At 56.9% G+C, this 17333-nt stretch overlaps 1 protein-coding gene across 3 annotated transcripts in view; it reads left to right on the forward strand.

The window, feature by feature from the left end:
* FRMPD3 (FERM and PDZ domain containing 3) overlaps positions 1-17333 on the forward strand; it is a 64064-nt gene that overhangs the window by 20392 nt on the left and 26339 nt on the right. The window contains exons 2-11 of one of the 3 annotated variants that reach the window (XM_037408401.1): positions 4105-4258; positions 5815-5968; positions 11774-11936; positions 12180-12282; positions 12661-12706; positions 13779-13883; positions 14964-15071; positions 15578-15709; positions 16244-16363; positions 16509-16645. In XM_037408401.1, coding sequence (XP_037264298.1) covers positions 11786-11936; positions 12180-12282; positions 12661-12706; positions 13779-13883; positions 14964-15071; positions 15578-15709; positions 16244-16363; positions 16509-16645 — 902 coding nt within the window. In that variant the 5' untranslated portion in view covers positions 4105-4258; positions 5815-5968; positions 11774-11785. Of the gene's footprint in view, positions 1-4104; positions 4259-5814; positions 5969-6711; positions 11937-12179; positions 12283-12660; positions 12707-13778; positions 13884-14963; positions 15072-15577; positions 15710-16243; positions 16364-16508; positions 16646-17333 lie in introns of those variants that run through there. The other 2 variants (XM_037408400.1, XM_037408402.1) reach the window with 2 other exon arrangements.

Raw genomic sequence — 17333 nt, forward strand, 5'->3', positions numbered from 1 at the left:
ATTTAAGCTTAGCATCTGCCCTGCATGAGCCTGGTTTGGGAGCACTGGGAGCACAGCCTCCGATACCCGCTCTCTGTATCTGCCTTGGCTGGGGCTGAGATGTGGAGTCGCGCCTGGTGGACAGTGAGCTAAAGCCTCTGCAGATCAGCTGGGAGCACTGGATCAGGGCTCTGGAGATGAGCAGAAGAGAGGTAGGAGGAAGCAGGACAAGCCCAAGCAGCACAAACAGCAAGAGGGGTCCTGGACCCTGGGCAGGGGCTTGGAGCAGACCTGTGTGTGTCCCCAAGGGGTTTCACTCACTTGTGCGTATCTCAGGGTACAGTGCGCCAAAACCAGGGTCCAGGGCCCATGGGGCTGGGGGAGGTCTGTGCAGCACAAACCCAGTCAGCACGCGTTGGCTTGGGCTCCAGCCCAGGCTCCCTAAAGAGTTCAGGGGACCCCTGCCCCAGCAGCTCAAAGAGGGTTCAGGCTTCTGCATCCCTGGAAGGATCAGGCCTATGGGATGAGGTTTGGGGGTTCTCTGTCCATTTGGAGTTATCAGTCAGTGCTGGAAGATACTGGCGCTGTGTCCAAGGGCTCCTGGAGCCAGCGCCAGGGATGTGGCATTGAGCAGCGCGGGCAGGTTGCTGTAACAGCTTCACCACTGCTAATGGGATCAGCCTCCTCCAGGACACAGCTGCCAGGGGAACCCCTGCCTGGAGGGCTCATTAACTGCCAGGCAGAGAACAAGTGCTTCCAGGGGGATCAGAGGGGTTAAATCCCACCGAGGTGTTGGGACTTCAGAGGTTTAAGAGGTGCTTGTGACTGCTGCTAGGGATGCTGGGGCAAATGAATAGCCTATTAGATAAAATGTCAGACAGAAACGGATGAGAACTGGCATTGCTTTTCCAGCTTGCACTTTACAAAATGAATCTCCTTGTGTGCGGTTGATTTGCATACTCAAAATAGGCCACAGTGGAGGGGCTCTTCTTCTGAACCCACTGACACCAAGGGCTAAATTGTGTAAATTTGGTTATCTGAATGCTCCTCTAAATGACTGGAATGATCTAACAACACAATCCATTGCCAGAGGAGATGGGTTTTCAGAGCCTAAGCTCCTTTGTTTCTGGAAACAACGTCAAGTCACGTGTGAGAAATGAAGACAAGAAATTGCTGGCGAGTGCTGAGCTGGGTGTTGTGCCAGGGCAGGTGAAACCATTCCCTGCCCCAGCTGCTTTTCACACCTGAAATGAGGAAGATTGATCTGTGTGAAAACTTCAGGAGGCAAATACTGAGCAGATCCTATTAAATAAGGCTGGTTTCAAATAGAAACTGATTTGCATGGGCTGATCAAACTAATTACTACAGCAGGAACTCAGAAAATCATCAGATTCTTATGCAGCAGGACTGCTGAGGTCTGCTGCTATGTAGCTTGGTGCATAGATGCCTGCGAGCATTACCATACCTTCAGCAGCAGCCACACTGGCATCTCTTATCGGGAGCCACACGTGGGACATGGCTGGCATGCTGGCTCTGTTTGAGGTCATCGCTGCTCACCTGCCAGCAGCAGCCTGAGCTGTTCTTCCCCTCAACTGGCAGGGGAGGCAAACTCACTACATCGCTGATTTATAAATAGTTTAGTGTGGTTTAGAAACCTGTTGGGGTGGTTTTTTGCCATTACCAATGCTTTCCAAATGCTATTGTGCATGTGGAGCGCAGTGGCCCTGCAGAGCATCACCGACTGGCACGGGCAGAGCCAAGCCGCTGGCAGTGGGGGGCACCCGCTCAGCATGTGGGTAATGAGCATCTCGGCCTTGGTGGTAATTTGGTCCCATCTGGTACACTGGGAACCAAAAGGCTGCACTGGCATCTGTGCTCCTTCTTCCGCAACAGCCAGGTGAGTGTGACCTTGGGTGCTGCCTGGGAGCCCTGGCAGAGCATGGGGCCTGTGTGCCAGTGGGCAAGCAGCATGGTGGGTGACCAGCAGGGATTTGTGCCATCAGCAGGTGGTAGCTCTTGGGTGGCATTTGGCCTGGTAGAAAGAAGGTCCCTTTGGTGTTCCCAGCACGCCTGTCTGTGTCCTATGGGAAACTGTGCATGCCTGCATCCCACAGGGACCCCAGGTGCTGGCATCCCACTGGGGACCATACATGCATGCATGCATCCTATGAGAACCCCAGGTGCGTTCATCCCACTGGGACTCCAGCTGCCTGCATCTCATGGGGAAGCGTGCTTGCATGCATCCCACAGGGACCCTGGGGCACGCGTGTCAGGTCATGCTGCTGCAGGAGCAGCTTCACATCCCCATGCTCGTGCCATTTCCCCAGGCAAGGGCCTTCAGATGACTTGTGAGCGAGAAGGCGTGCGGCTGGTGAGACGCACGTGCCTCTTGTCAACAAACAGAGACGCCGTCTCCCGAGGCTGCTGGTTTGGTGCAACGTTTGTACACACACGTGTAGAAAAGAGAGTTATGTGTGGGTGGGTGTGCCTCTAAATATAGGCCTGCCTACCTAGAAGTGTGCAGCACTCGGAAGCCCGCTCGCTGCAGCTTGCAGAGTCCCCTCCTCACCCTGCACCCCCGGGAGCATGCTGGCACAGGCAGCAGAGCTCAGAGCAGGTTATAAAGAGATTATAAAGATGTATAAATTAAGCCTCTGTGCTAGAAAGGCGGCAGCCCCAGGCTGAAAGCATTGCATTCAAAGGCTCTCTCTGCTGCTTTGCTGTTTGTTTGTTTGGTTTTTTTAATGGTTTTTGTTGTTATCTGGCATCAGCTCAAGAGCTTTACTGAGCCTTAGAGCTTGGAAGGGGGTCCCAGAAAAGACAGGGGTGGAGGGGGGCGCAGTGATGCTGTGTTTGTCATCTCCCATGAGCAGGTTCCTGTGTAGTCTAGTCGAGGCTGGTGACAGTATCAGGGGCTTGGTGAGAGTCCCTGCTGCCACGCAGGCAGGCTTGTGGGCCAGCTCTATTGTGTCCTGGGGGACCTTCTGGCCAACGTTGTGCTGCCAGAAATGCTCCAGGATTTGCCACCTCTATGCCAAGTAGAGCTCTGGCCCTGGACAGGCTGGTAGAGCTGAGCTGTGGGTCACTGGACCACATTGGGAGGTGCTAGATGAGTTCACTGAGTCCAGCTCACGCTCCTTCTGCACACGGGGGCTGTCCCACAGCTGTCTGGGCTGAGGATGTTGCTGTCACTTCTGTGGTCCTGCCTCCTTCATTGGCATCCCTTCCCCCAGGCCCCTTCCCCACTCTGCTTTGCTGTGCGCTGGGTGGAGATAGCAGTCCTGAAAACCTCCAGCAAGTCATCAGCTGAGCAAATTGCTCTCTGTAAATCCAGAGTGAAAGTCCTGGGATTCATGAGGGCCCAAAGGAAAGTGCTTGATTGGATTTTCAAGCCTCTTGTGGCTCTGGGGGAGAGGGGCTGACAGCCTCTCTGAATCTTCCTCACCACTGACTGGGAGGGGATGCAGACTGTGCCCTCTCACTAATGGGATGTAAAGGATCTGTTACTCTCCCTCCTTTATTTCACTCTCCTCTGGACTTTGTGTGCAGCAATATATTTCTCCTCCTGAAAGTCCTTCGGAGCAAGGTGGGCAGCTACAGTGTCCCTCACCTGCTGTTCAGGCAGGCATGGAGGGAGCCATGCTCCTGCTGCCTCGCCTCTGGAGAGGAGCTGCCACGCCATGCAGCAGCCAGAGCCTGTCCCCAAAGAGCATGAGGCTCTGGGGACACACTGTGCATTTCAGGTCTCTTGCAGGAAAGGCTTGGGTTGGGTTCAAGCTGCCTGTACCAGCATGAGAGCAGCAGGAGCACCTGGGGCTGGCACCCATCACCTGGTGTAAGCCCCCGCCTCCCTGTGGAGCAAAGAATGTTTTTTTCCAGCACCACCAGAAAACAAAGTTAATACAAGGTCCCTGGATTAAAATCGGGGAACACAGGAGCTGGGTGGTTCGATCAGCAGCAGTAACGGAGCGGCAGAGTGGCCAGGCTGTGGTGGGGAATTGCTGTCACTCCAAGCCCCTGCCACGCAGCTGAAGTGTCACACAAATAAGGGAGAAAAGTGCTGCAAATTTTATTCCATCACTCCTTATCTCTGATTAATCCTCTTATGTGTTCATCTCATTTTAGCCGGCTGTTGACTGTCTGTTTACTGTATTCCTATGGACCTGGCAGAGATAAAAATTCCTCCGAGTCTGTAACGTCTTCCCCAGCCCTGCCCTGGTGGGGTGAGGGGGCTCCTGCCCGCTGACACCAGTGGAGCGCCACAGAGGAGAGGACCAAGGTAACGTGCCTGCGGTTACTGCAGCGGACAGTAGAAGAGCAGGGGCTGGAAAACAGTTTCTCCCAAGCCCTAGATTAATGTCCAGCCACTTGGGCATCACCGAAGGGAAATAAAGATACCCTAAAAATATTGTCCTGTGGTGTGACTTTGCAGCCCATGCTCAGGGCATGTGCTTAACACACTAGAGAGGAGACAGCGTTTCCTCTCGCCATCCCTCTCTCACTGCAGGCAGATTTTTTAGAGCCTTGCAAGGGAAGCCCTGCCTATCCCATGTCCCCCTCCAGCCCAGGGTCTGCAGCCCAGCTCAGTTTTGCCTGCAGCCCCAGGATAGCGGCTCCCCTGCCTGCTGCTGGGTAAGGCAGAAGCGTGAGCCTTCTGGGCCTCATCCTGTTGCTGAAGGATTTTGCTTTGACCTGCGGGGGGGCAGGAGGCCCTGCAGGGGGTCTGGGCAGGCCGGGCGAGGGGCCCAGGCCGGCTGTGTGAGGTTCAACCCGGCTCCGTGCCGGGCCCTGCCCGTGGGGCACAGCAGCCCCAGGCAGCGCTGCAGGCTGGGGCAGGGGGCTGGGAAGGTGCCCGGCGGGAAAGGGGCTGGGGGGGCTGGCTGGGCCGGCTGGGCAGGAGCCAGCCCTGTGCCCAGGTGGCCACGGGGGCCAGCAGCAGCCTGGCTGGTGTCAGGAGCAGTGTGGCCAGCAGGGCCAGGGCAGTGCCCGTCCCCCTGTGCTGGGCCCTGGTGCGGCCGCCCCTCGAATCCTGTGTTCAGCTTTGGGCCCCTCACTGCCAGGGGGACGTGGAGGGGCTGGAGCGTGTCCAGAGCCGGGCAGGGGCTGGGGCAGGGGCTGGGGCACGAGGCTGATGGGGGGCGGCTGAGGGGACTGGGGGGGCTGGTCTGGAGAGGAGGCGGCTCAGGGGGGCCCTGACCGCTCTCTGCAGCTCCCTGGCAGGGGCTGTAGGCAGGGGGGTCGGTCTGTTCCCCCAGGTAACGAGCGACAGGACAAGAGGAAACGACCTCGAGTTGCACCGGGGGGGGGTTAGATTGGGTAGAAGGAAAAATGTCTTCACTGAAAGGGTTGTCAAGCATTGGGACAGGCTGCCCAGGGAGGTGGTGGAGTCACCATCCCTGGAGGTGTTTACAAAATGTGCAGATGCGGTGCTTAGGGTGCTTAGTGATGGACATGGCAATCTGGTGTTAATGGCTGGACTTGATCTTAAAGGTCTTTTCCAACCTAAATGATGCTATGATCTATGATTCTTCTTGACAAGGTAGCTTTTCCAGCTGGGGAGTACAAAAATGCCTTAAACTGCCAAAAATCATCAGGGAAAATTGGAGGAGAAAACAGTGGGAGCCCCCGGCAAAAACCAATTCACATTTATAGGAGAGTGGTGTCTGTAACAGCATGGAAACCCCCACAATTGAGGCAACTGCTGTCTTTTGGGGGCATTCAGACAGGCTGCACAGCACCCAGCCCTTCCCCAGTGTGTGGGGCACAGCTGGGCTGCGTGCGTGAACACCCTGAAGGTCTTCATAACCTCACCCTCAGCACCCTTCACTCCCATAGGTACCCAACACCCCGCAGCATCGCGCCTGCCCTGGAGCTCTTCTGCCTCCTGAAGGCACCCAGCAGCACGTTTGGGCACCTGCAAGCAGGGTCCTACCTCTGCCACGCTCACGTGCACCTCAGGGAGCCTGTGCCAGTGGCCTGACACACGCAGGTGGGTACTCACCCCATCGTCATGCTGGAAAGGTGGGCCTAGGTCCTTAGCCCCACCGCATATTGAGGGAGAGGGCTCATCCCGATCAGACTCTTCTTGGTGTAAATTCTCCCCAAATATGGCATACTATAGCATGGGAGTTTTGGAGGCTTCTGGCTTTAGTAGCTGGAAGTTGCTTTTCGCACCCAGTTGAATTTTCAGCCTCCCCAGCATCCTATGGCGGCAAGCACCAGGGGTGCTTTTGGATGGCAAAGTCCTGCCTTTTCCATGTGCTAAACCTCCTTCCACAGGTGCCCTCCGGTTCTCATGCGGTGCCAGCTCCCTGCCCCATGTCAGGCTGGTTTTAGGGGCCCCATCACAGTCCCTCTTCCTCTTGTTCCTTCCAGGCTGAAGAGCCCATCTTAGATGGGGAAGACAACGTTTGTGAGTGTTTGCCTGTGGAAGGTGTGATCCAGGCTGGGCTTCAGATACTCTGTGGTGCTTTCGGCCGTGCCTCACAGGGCTGGTTTCAGGGCAGTCTTTCACAGCTTCTCTTAACCTGAGCATGTCTGGAGGTTGGGGTGGCAGGTCTTTGTTGACTATGCTCACACTGTATTTTCTGGTAATAAGCAGCATTACTTTGGGAATAGTCCCTCTTGCTCTCCTGTGGCTCTGAGTGCCAGGTCAGGCTGGTCCCACTCCCTGCCAGGGGGTCTGAGTCCCTCCCCATCCCTTTCTGCCATCCCTTTCTGCCATCCCTTTCTGCCATCCCCACAGTATCAGAGGTCCTGAGATTTCCACCTGGGCCCCATCCCTCCCTGCCCTTCTGCCTGTGTTTATCTCTAGCTGAGATGCCAGAACCATTTAAAAAGCTGCAGGCTGAGCAGCAGAGAGCTGCGGCTGCTGCTTCATTATTTACAGCTGCCGTTGGCCACTCGCTGGCTTGCCCAGCAGCTCAGCACCAGCAGTGCCGAGGGACACTGCTTGCTGTTTGCTTGTTCCTGCACTGAAAGCCCAGAGTATTTTTGTGCTCGAGCAGTTGCCGTCTGGCACCTGACCTCTGTACCAGCAGTGTACCTGGCATAGCTGCCGGCTCAGGACAGGCCCAGCGCCAACAGTAAAGCTAACCCTTCTGAGGGCTCTAATGATTTTAAATTGCTTCTGGTATTGACAGCATATCCAAGCTGGAGCACAGGGGGTAAAGTCCTGGGCCGTACGGCAAAGCTGTACATAGGCTGCAGTTCTCCAGGCTGGATCCGTGAAGGACTTCAGTTGTGCCTAGGTCATTCTGCTGCCTTTAATGTCAGCCTCAGCCAGGCTGGCACCCCTCGGTCCAGCCCTCCTCACTTCAGCCAGCCGTTAACTGCTGGCAAAGCAAAGGCAGCCATTACCAGGCCATCTGACGCCACCTCCATGTGTGTCGTGTGTCTGAGCAGTGTCATGGTGGTCTGGAAGTACAGCATCTGTTTGCCCTTGCTGGAGTTGTCTGACATGTTAATGTGGTCCAAATGGCATCTTCCAAGGTGACCAGATGCTGGGCACAGATGTGCAGGACTGATGGAGTAGAGATGCACATTGCAGTGGATCCCTTGCCAGCCAGCTCTGCCTGCTCTGCTCTTGTCCCTGCCGTTGGTCCCTATGCTCCCTGGTAGCCCTGCAGGCTCCATCTGAGATGGAGACCAGCGTGCAAAGCTGGAGCTGCCATATGCTCCCCGTAAAAACAATTCTTGGCCCGTTCCCCGGCATTTCCTGCCACTGCCACACGTGCTCAGGATCCCACATGCCTTGCAAGCCGTTCACTAACTGCAGCCCAGCAGATGGAGAAGCCAGGCACAGTTGTGCAGCAGGAAAGAAGAATCCACAGGCTCTGTTTGTTCTCAGGATGTTCACGCCAGCAGAGGAAGGGGGAGGAGAGCTGGCACCCACCCCTGCAGCACCATCTGTGCAAAGTGCCCCTCTGCAGAAGGCTCAAGACCTTTCTGTACCCGCTCCCCATCCTGGGGCTCAGCTGTAAGCCCTTCTTCAGCTGCTGCAGTGTTTCCACCCGGTGCTATCCAGTTTAAAGGCAGCTGGAAATGGTGTGAGTGTCCTAGGTAGATGGAGACTATCACTTCTCCTAGGCAGGTGGTACTGGTTTGTTCTGATGGCTTTTCCTACTAGAAGAGATGGCCAGTCAGCACTAAAAGCAAAGGGAGAAAAGCAGTCCTCAGAGAAAGCAGAGATATATTGCAGTAGGAAATTAAAAAAGTTCATGTCAGCTTTTGGAGGAACTCTTTGCTGTGCCTTTATCTGTCTGGGGGTGGAATGAGGGCTCTGGATTCAGCCCTGCTGTGTAACGTGGAGGTCTGAAGGCACATCCCTTGGTGGCATATTGTGGTGGGGAGTGACCAGACGGAGCTGATGTCTCTCTTACCTTGGGCAGCAGAGCATGACTGGATCAGTGTCTGAGCTCTGAGCACAGAAGATAAACATCCAAGTCACAGGAGAGGGGATATCTTTATGCTGTGTCGGTTGAGACACCATGAAGAACCAGGTGAGGAGCAAACATCCTGCCACAGGGGCATGTTTATGGTGGGCTGCTGCTGGCTACAGTGGGGCTTCTCCTGGCGAGTGCTTTTAGTTTATATTGTGTTTTCCAGTGACCTTGTGTCTTGGTGGCATTGTGCCATGGTGGTCCCCAGGGACACGAAGTGATGCAGTGCAGCCTCACAGGCTGGGGGTGGGCGGCAGCCAGGCAGGGGGGACCTAGGCAAGGTGGGGACGTGGACATGAACAGCCATCTGCTCCATGCAGTGGGGCAGGGTCAGCACTGGTCGGTGCCCACTGGGCGGGGTGGCGGGTGTTTTCCAAGCAGCATGGCCTGGATCACTGGCTGCTGAGCCCAGGATGGGGCAGGGATTGGGTGCTGCTGATGGGACAGAGCTGCTGAGCTCCAGGGGTTGTTTTATAGCCTCAGTTCCCCGCTGCAGGAGCGAGGCAGAGAGATTTGCAGCTCAGCGTGTTTCTCTGCCCAGCAATTGGAAGAAGAAACACAAAAAACAGGCTTCAGGGAAGTGATGGCTCCTGCAGTTCTGGGGTGCAGCCAGGCTGTAATTACCAGTGTTAGGGAGAGAGTTACCACTGCGGGTGCTGGTTTTCTCGTCTCTTGCTCTGGTCCAGGATGAGCATGTTATGCCCCAAGCCCAGCAGGGGAGGGCTGCTGCAGGAAGGACGTTCAGAGCCGCAGCCCAGAGAAGTCATGTCCTACCTGCTGCTGAGCACATTACTGCTCCTCCAGGAGTGGATAAGTCCTGCTTATGAGGACACTGGTCGTCTTTTATTTAATTTCCTGGTAATGCTTCTGCAGTGTCAAAGCCTTATCAGGAAGGGAGCAGCTTAAGAGCCTGGTAAAGGAGTTTTATTGTCAGTATCCAGTTCTTTATTCCCCTCTTCCCTGTAACTGGATGGCAGACTGGTTGTGTCTGAAACGAGGTGTGATTTCTTTGCCTTTTGTCCATTTAAGCTGCGAAGATTTCCCTGCTAACCTTTCCTGATGGTAATTCAGCTGCATGAGAGGCTGCTGTTCCTGGGCAGTCATGGGAGGGTTGTGGCTCAGCTGCGGGCTCCGCGGGGAGGAGCAGGGGTGAGACCATTCCCAAATTACACGCAAAAGGACAGATGTGAGGACACAGCAGCTTTAACGGGGCAGTTGTAGTCCAGGACTTGTCATCTACTTGGCTGTGACTTGGCAAGTAAAGCCCTGCCTCTGTTTCCCAAGAGCAGTCACACTGAGCTCAGCCACGTCTCTGAGGCATCCCAGTGCTTTGAACCCTGCAGTTCATTCTCGTGTTCATGCACTGCAGGGGCTTGTTGGATGGTGGGACTGGAGTTGCTGTGGGCATTTGGGGCTGGGGGGGGCTGAAAGAGTGGTCTCCCCTGGGAAGCCGGCAGCTCTGTGGCTCTGCTGTCTCTTGGCAGCCAGCTCCAGCTCTGCAAACAGCAGACATTCTCCGTGGCCATGCCAGGCGTGCAGAGACACAGAGCTACATTCAGTCCCCTTTTCAGCCACAAACAATAGCTTTGGATAACGTTCATTTGAGAAAATAGGTTGAATCATGTGATTTTTTTTGGTTGTTGTTGTCGCTGTTGTTCTTTTAAATGCTCATGGGAGTAGCAGAGCAGCTAATGAGGCGGCACATAGCCAGTTGCAGGGGAGATGGTCTCGCCTGCGCTTCCCCGCAGCTGTGCTCTCTGGTGATGGAGCTGGCCCTGCACCCCGCACCTGTGGGTGCTGCACCCCCACGGGGACTGCTGATGGGTGCAGGACTGGCACTTGCCCTGAGAGGTGCCGGCACCCTTCTGCTCCTCAGTACTTTCCTTCCTTGGATCTCAGGTTTTTTTCTCCAGCCATGTGCTGCTGCATGAAGGAGGGGAAAGCCACGAGTACCCATTCAGCTGGGCACCGGGGGTGGGTCAGTGTGGACCTGGCAGGGTTGGCATCCCACCACCACAGAGCACCGCTCATCCACAGCTAGCACTGTATCCCCGGCATTGGGTGGAGGCACCTGGTGCTTGGAGCCCTCCTGGCTGCCATGGGAGAGAAAGCAGCAGAGACAGGTACATAAAAGGATGTTGGGACAGGTCACCTGGGGATCAGGGCTGCCACAGGGCTGTCTTTCCTGGCAGCAATGAGCTCAAGCCTGAAACTGTGCAGGTGCTGGCTTGGAGCTGCAAGAAGCTCCCATCCTCTTTCAGCCTCACGTGCTGTCCCTCTTCACTCTGCAGCGGGTGCCAACATGCGGTGCTGGGAGCAGGCAGGGGGTGTCAGAAATGCAGATAGATTGCATTAGAGGGATGATGCATCAAATCCTAAACCGATAAGAGACAGAACAATTGATACGTTGCCAAAAGGCTGAGAAGGATCTTTTTTAAGCAGGCTAAATAGTCTGGACAGGAACAAGCAATGAGCAGCACAGAAAAAAACAGCACGTTCATCACTTTGTTTTTCTGGCTGTGGCCATGCACATTGCCATCTGTCTGTGCTGTGTTCCGATGCCATCCTGATGGTGCTGGGATTGCTCCCTGATAGCAAGCTCACAGCCCTGCTGAGCAGCCTGGAGCCATGGCTGGCATTGCTCTGGGATGCCAAGGGCAGGTTTGGCATGACCTTGCCCTGGGCTGGGTCTTTCCATCTTCTGGCTGGCAGTGCTTTGAGGAGTCCTGGAGCTGGCAGTGAAGACTCAGCTGTAGTGCCAGCAGCCATGGCTGAGTCTGCCTTAATCCCAGTTTTTAGACCGGCTGAACTTACTTCCACTTATCTCTGATATTGTGCAGCTATGTTACTGGTGTGAAAAAGCCAGCCCTTGAGTTTGCTCTTAAATCTCTGCAGAACAGGCAGAGAGATGGCACTCCAGCCATGCCAGAGCTCCATCTCCTCTGAACCTTGCAGCGGTGGCATCCCTCAGGTAATGGCCAGAGTCACACCGCCAGGAGTTTATCCCACACAGGTCTCCCATCTAACGAAAGGAGATGGCTGGACCGGGATGGGACAGTGAGATGCCAGGAGAGGATGGTATGATTTACCCTTGGGGGATATCTCTGTGAATGTCCCTCTGCCTGAGCTGCTGGTGCTGCGGCAAGGATGGGCCCTGAGCAGCACTGCTCTGCAAGGGAGGACGAGGGCCGTGGATGTCCTGCCAAGCTGCTGGGACCCGCAGTGCCAGCAGCGATGAAGGAGGCAGGTGGAGTAGGGCCACCATCCAGGTGGCAGAGGGCTTGGCGTGAGCAGGGAGGGTTGCTGTGATGGGGGGGGGGGGGTGCATTACAGCCCGCCCCTCTGCTCTGCAGTGCAGCCATGTGATGCCGGAGGAGTGCGGTGGCGATGATATGGAATGTGGGCAGCTGCCTTCGGACACGCTCCGACAGGTGACAATCCAGCGCCATCCCCACTGCGGATTTGGCTTCGTGGCCGGCAGCGAGAGGCCGGTGGTGGTGCGCTCAGTGGCAGCAGGTAGGGTGTGCGACCCCCCTGTCCCTGGACACAGCTACAGGGTGCCAAGAAGCACGGGGCACTTCCCCTAGTGACCCCCTCCCTGGGCTCCTGTCCTCTCCTGTCCCCTCCAGTGAGCCTGTGGGGTGCCCTCCACAGTTACATACATGGGCAAATGTTTTGGGGGTGCTTGGGACCCTCCTGCTTCCCCCCACCTCGCATCCCCAGGATGCCTGGGCTGGCCCTGACCCTCTCTCCCGGCAGGCGGCCCCTCTGAGGATAAGCTCCTGCCAGGAGACCAGATCTTAGCCATCAATGATGAGGATGTGAGTGAAGCCCCCAGAGAGAGATTCATCGAGCTTGTCAGGTGAGGACAACACACACCTCTTGTCATCTCTGGGGAGGGAGCTTGTGCTGGGCTGCTGTGCCCCAGCTGGAGCCTTGGGGTGTCAGTGCACGTCCCCAAGCTCTGTTGTCAGTGGTCACTGCTGGCATGGGGAAGCCTCAGCCTGAGCAGGGGAAGTGCCCTGGAGCAAGTGCCATACCCGTTCCGAGCTGGCCAAGAGGCGGGCAGCACTGGGAAAGCACCCACAGCTGTATTACCGAGTGCCCCAAGGAGCCCACAAAGGTCCCAGCTGCCACCAGGCTGGGAAGGGTGGGATGTGTTCTCTTGACAGCCAAATTCACATGTTGAGGTCCACTGCTGTGAAGTCCTATCCACCTTAATTTCTCCTTTCTGTCACAGGAAGGCGAAGGACTTCATCGTCCTCACAGTCCTGCATACCCACCAGGTGAGACCAGCGGGAGCCAGGCCCTTTGGAAGACTGAGGTGGGGTCCCTGGAGGCCCCAAGGGACCATTCAGCAGCTCAGCTGAGGTGTTGGACTGGTGTCCCACCACCCCAAAGCTCTTCCAAGCTGTCAGGTCTGAGAGCTGCCACAGCCCTGCAGGATCAGCGTGGGCAAGTGGCCATCTCCCTGTCCTCATCGCTACCTCCTGGTAGTGTCCCTGGAGAGTCCCTGGAGAGCTGGGAGTGCCAGGCTGTGACCCCCAAGCAGTGCAGCTAGCGGTGGTGCTGGCATTGGGCGGTGCTGGAGCAGGTTGAATCGTCATGCCAGCAGCAGTGGTGGCTGGGCATCATTTCTGCTTTACTGAGCCCCTTGATGTTGGTGAAGGAGAGAAGTGCGAGAACTCCCCTGTGTTCTCCTCTGCAGGAAGGAGATGCCACTGCCCAGCGCCGCTCTGTCAGGAGCAGGGCATGTGCCAGGCTCCAAAACCACTTTTTTCTTCCTGGTTCTGGGTGGCTTCCAGCCAGGACAGGCTGCTCGGCTGATGCCAGCACCCTCGGATACACACAGCTCCGTGGCACAACCGTGGAGTGCGTGCAGGCAGAGGCTCCCCAGTGCCTGACACTGCCACCAGAACATCCCACAGGGCTGCCCAGGGTCCTGCCATCTCCCAGCTACCCAGCTCTTTCCCACAGCCGCAGACCCGCATCTGAGGGGCTCATCTCACACACCCAAACCCATACTGGTGCCTCCGAGCAAGCCCTGGCTTATGTCTGCTGGAGCTCAGACTGCACAGGGGGTGGGCACACATGCCTACTGGGAGTGCAGCCTCCCCCATCACGCTGAGGCTGGTGGCCTGTCTTCAGGGGCTGCTGCTCATTCTTCTGGCACTGCCTGCAGCACTGTATAACCACAGCGAAGGGGACTTGCTTTCCACCCCGCCATTTCATGGTTTGCTGCCCGCTCCCCATCGTCATGCTGGCTTCTGACAGACTTTCTCTGAGCCCCATATCTGGCTTTCCCCATGCCACAGCTCCAAGGGCAGGCAGGTGATTTATCCGGTGCTCTCTTTCCAGTCTCCCAAATCTGCTTTCATCAGTGCAGCCAAGAAGGCGAAGCTAAGGTCCAACCCAGCGAAGGTCCGATTTTCAGAGCAGGTGACGGTCGGCGAGACGGACCCAGTAAGTCCTACCCTGCCTTCCTCTGTGATTCACCCACTTGAGGTGTCCCTGGGGCCGTGGGGTGTGAGGTGGCTGGGAGCTGCAGGGCTCCTCTGCCCTGATTTGGGCTCTGCAGGTGAGGGCAGCCCTCTGGCCCAGAGCGCCCTGCAGCACACTCGAGGCATTGGGTTGGTGCTGGGGGACATGCAGTGGTCCTCCCCTGTCCCTCCATCTGGATGGAGCCCCAGAAACTGTCCTTGGAAACCTGGTCCCCCTGGGCACCTGAGGATGACATCCGGGCAGTGCCAGCGCCTGCCCTAAGGAAGGTCTGTGCCTTCCAACCTGGTGCCAAAAGCTTTGCAGGAGTGCCCATGCATGGGGCATGGTGACCAGGGCACTGCTGCTTGGCAATGGAAGCTGTTACGCTGCAGTAGCGTTCCAGCCCAGTGCCATTATCTCTTAAATGCAGAAAGGTTTTATTAAGCAGCCTACAAAAAAAAAAAAAACCAAACAAACCAAAAAACACCACCCAAACCCACAACAAAACAAACCAAAAAAACCCAGTGTGAAGCGCTTTTAGCAAATCCTATTTTTAAGCAAAGTCAATTAAGTAATTATCTGATCGAAACACTTCTCCCTACATAAAATCAGCCTTCGTCCCACTTTCTGCACAGGGCGTGCGCAAGGCTCAGGTGGGCTAGGCTTGGGTTAAGGGTCAGGAAAGGGGGATCAGCTCTGAGCCACCCCAGCCATCGCCTTCCCTCTCTGTCACCAGCTGGGAAGCAGGACAGGCTGCCAGGCATGGGCACAGCTCTGGGATGTGCTGGACAGAGTGGGATGCTCCATTGCTGCTGCAGCTGCTGGGAGCTGGGGAGGTTGATCTGTCAGGCAGCTCTGAATTGCTCCAGCTCTGCACGTCTCGATGGCTCAGCAGAGATGCTGGATTTTCAAGGGAAATGTGCCTCTTAGCACATAAGCCCAGAGAAGTGGGGGATGCTGTAACCACTCCATCAATGACACTCATTCTCTCTCCCCTCCTTCTGTCCGTCTCTCTGTGCCCCCATCCTCCTCCACTCCCCCGTTGCTGGCCCCGCGTGCCAGGACATGTTGAAGAAAGAAGCTCTCCTCCTCATTCCCAACGTGCTGAAGGTTTTCCTGGAGAACGGGCAGATCAAATCCTTTACGTTCGATGGCCGAACCACCGTGAAGGTGGGCCCCTCCGCTCCCCCCACGGCATGGTGACGCTTCTCTCCTCCCGCCTGCCCGATCCATTTTTCCTTGTCTCCTGCTTCTTTGCACAAACACTGCAGCGTCGCTTGGCTGGCTGCGAGCTGCCACCGCATGATTGATAGCCTCCCCGGGCAACACGCTTTGCAGCTGGCAGGGATGGGGTTTTGCTCTTTCTCCCACTCCTTTTTCCTTGCTGTAAGCCTGCCCTCAAGCCGGGATGGATGCTCCTGCAAGCCTCCCTCCCAGGGGTCAGCTTGCCGCAGCCCCCCTCCAAAACACCGCAGTGCTGGGGGTCTGGCTGCTGGTCACATCCTGCTGCAAGGTGGCTGGGTACAATCCTGTGACCCCTCCCAGTGCTGCAGGGCCTCATCCTGCGCTGGCGTGGCCCCAGGTGCCGAGGAGGAAAGGGCTTTCAGTAGGGTGCCATCTCCCACCCTGGGAGGGAGCCACTGCCTTGCACCCAAGCCTGTCTGTGGCATTTGCAGGATGTGATGGTGACGTTGCAGGACCGCCTGTCCCTGAGGCACATCGAGCACTTTGCTCTGGTCTTGGAATATTCCAGCCCAGAGTACAGCCACCGGTTCCTGCTGCTCCAGGACAAGCAGCCGCTGGCCCACGTAAGTCGCTGGGTGTGAGCAGGCATGGGATGGCCAGGGCTGGTGGCTGGGGCACAGGGAGGCTCCTCTGCCACTAATGTGGGGCATGGCAGGGTTGTGCCATGGGGTGGTGTAGCCTCTCCTTGCCTCTGGCATGGTCCTGTGGGCTGAGGGGTGCAAAGGGTGTCCAAAGAGGGAGATGATCCCTACCCATCCCACCCTGACAGCACCATGGAGGTGCTCCAGCCTGGGAAGCTGCAGGCAGTATTCATGAACATCCTTGGCCTGCCCAGGAGAGCCAGGAAGCTGTCACTGTACAGGATCAGGGATAAAACGAGGATTGTGGAGGAAGCGTTAGCCCTCGTGGCATAAACCCCTGCCACACCAGGCAAAGATGTCACACCAAGGGAGGCTGGGCTGTTCCAGGGATGAAAGGATCAGGTGGTGCACGGTGTAACCAAATCCCTTCCCAGGGGAGAGGAGAGGGGGTCTTATGCTCTGCAGGCAAATATATGCAGCCTCTGGGCTCACTGCTCCCCTCTGCTCCTGCCACAGGTCGTGCAGAGGACACACTACCATGGCATGAAATGCCTTTTCCGTGTGAGCTTCTTCCCCAAGGACCCAGTGGAGCTGCTGCGCCGGGATCCTGCAGCGTTTGAGTACCTGTACATCCAGGTAGGGGACTCGTCCCTAAGAACTGGGAGCTGATGGTGCCTGTGGGCCACGCGTCTGCCCAGGCCGGGCTTTGTGGAGGCATCCCTCAGGTGGCGGGTGCCCTGTCCCCGTGGCTGGCTGAGGACACCTCTCCTCCCTCCTGCAGAGCCGCAACGATGTGATCAGAGAGCGCTTCGGCGCAGACCCCAAGCCAGAGATGCTGCTGGGCCTGGCCGCCCTCCACATCTACATCACCGTCTCAGCCACCCGCCCCAGCCAGAAGGTCTCCCTCAAGAATGTGGAGTGAGTCCCCCTCCCTCTTCCCACACCACCGCGCAGCCCTCCTCTGAGTGCCTTCCCCATGCTCCTGCTCACAGCCCTGCCATAACTGGGGTGCTACCAGCAAAGTTTTGGAGTGCTGAGCATGAGATGCCCTGAGAGTCCCCCTGGAGCTGGCCGGCTCGCAGGCTTGACAGCAGTGACCTGCAGTCTCTGGTCCCACCACAGGGCCGTGTGAGACCCCCACACTGACATCCAGCCACACATGGCAGCCTGGCCAGGGCTGGCGGTGATATTTGGTGCCAGCCTGGGATTATTTCCATGGGAACCCAGGCTGATTTTCCACCTTGCATCCAAGGTGAAGAGAAGGCACTGTGGCTGTGTAATCTCAGCCCATCACCAAGCTGTGCAGAACTGGCTCAGCCCTCCTGTGGCTCCCGGTGGTCTTAAATCCATATGGAGTCCATCTGTGCAGGCTGGCTTTGCCCAGTGTGCATGGGGAGGAACGGGGGGAGATGGCACCCCAGGGAGGATGCCAAAAGAGGCTTGGGAATTTGCCCTGCATCCCTTAACCTTACATGAAGGTGAGCAGGAGCTGGGCTCAGCTGCAGAGCCTGGCACTGCTGTTTGCCAGCCCAGTGCTAGTGGCTGTGCCACCAACTGGGGGTCCAGTCCCCTTGTGAACCCGGGCTGGGGGCTGCTGCTGCACCGG

This window comes from Falco rusticolus, chromosome 14 (assembly GCF_015220075.1).
Source record: "Falco rusticolus isolate bFalRus1 chromosome 14, bFalRus1.pri, whole genome shotgun sequence".
Lineage (NCBI taxonomy): Eukaryota > Metazoa > Chordata > Aves > Falconiformes > Falconidae > Falco > Falco rusticolus.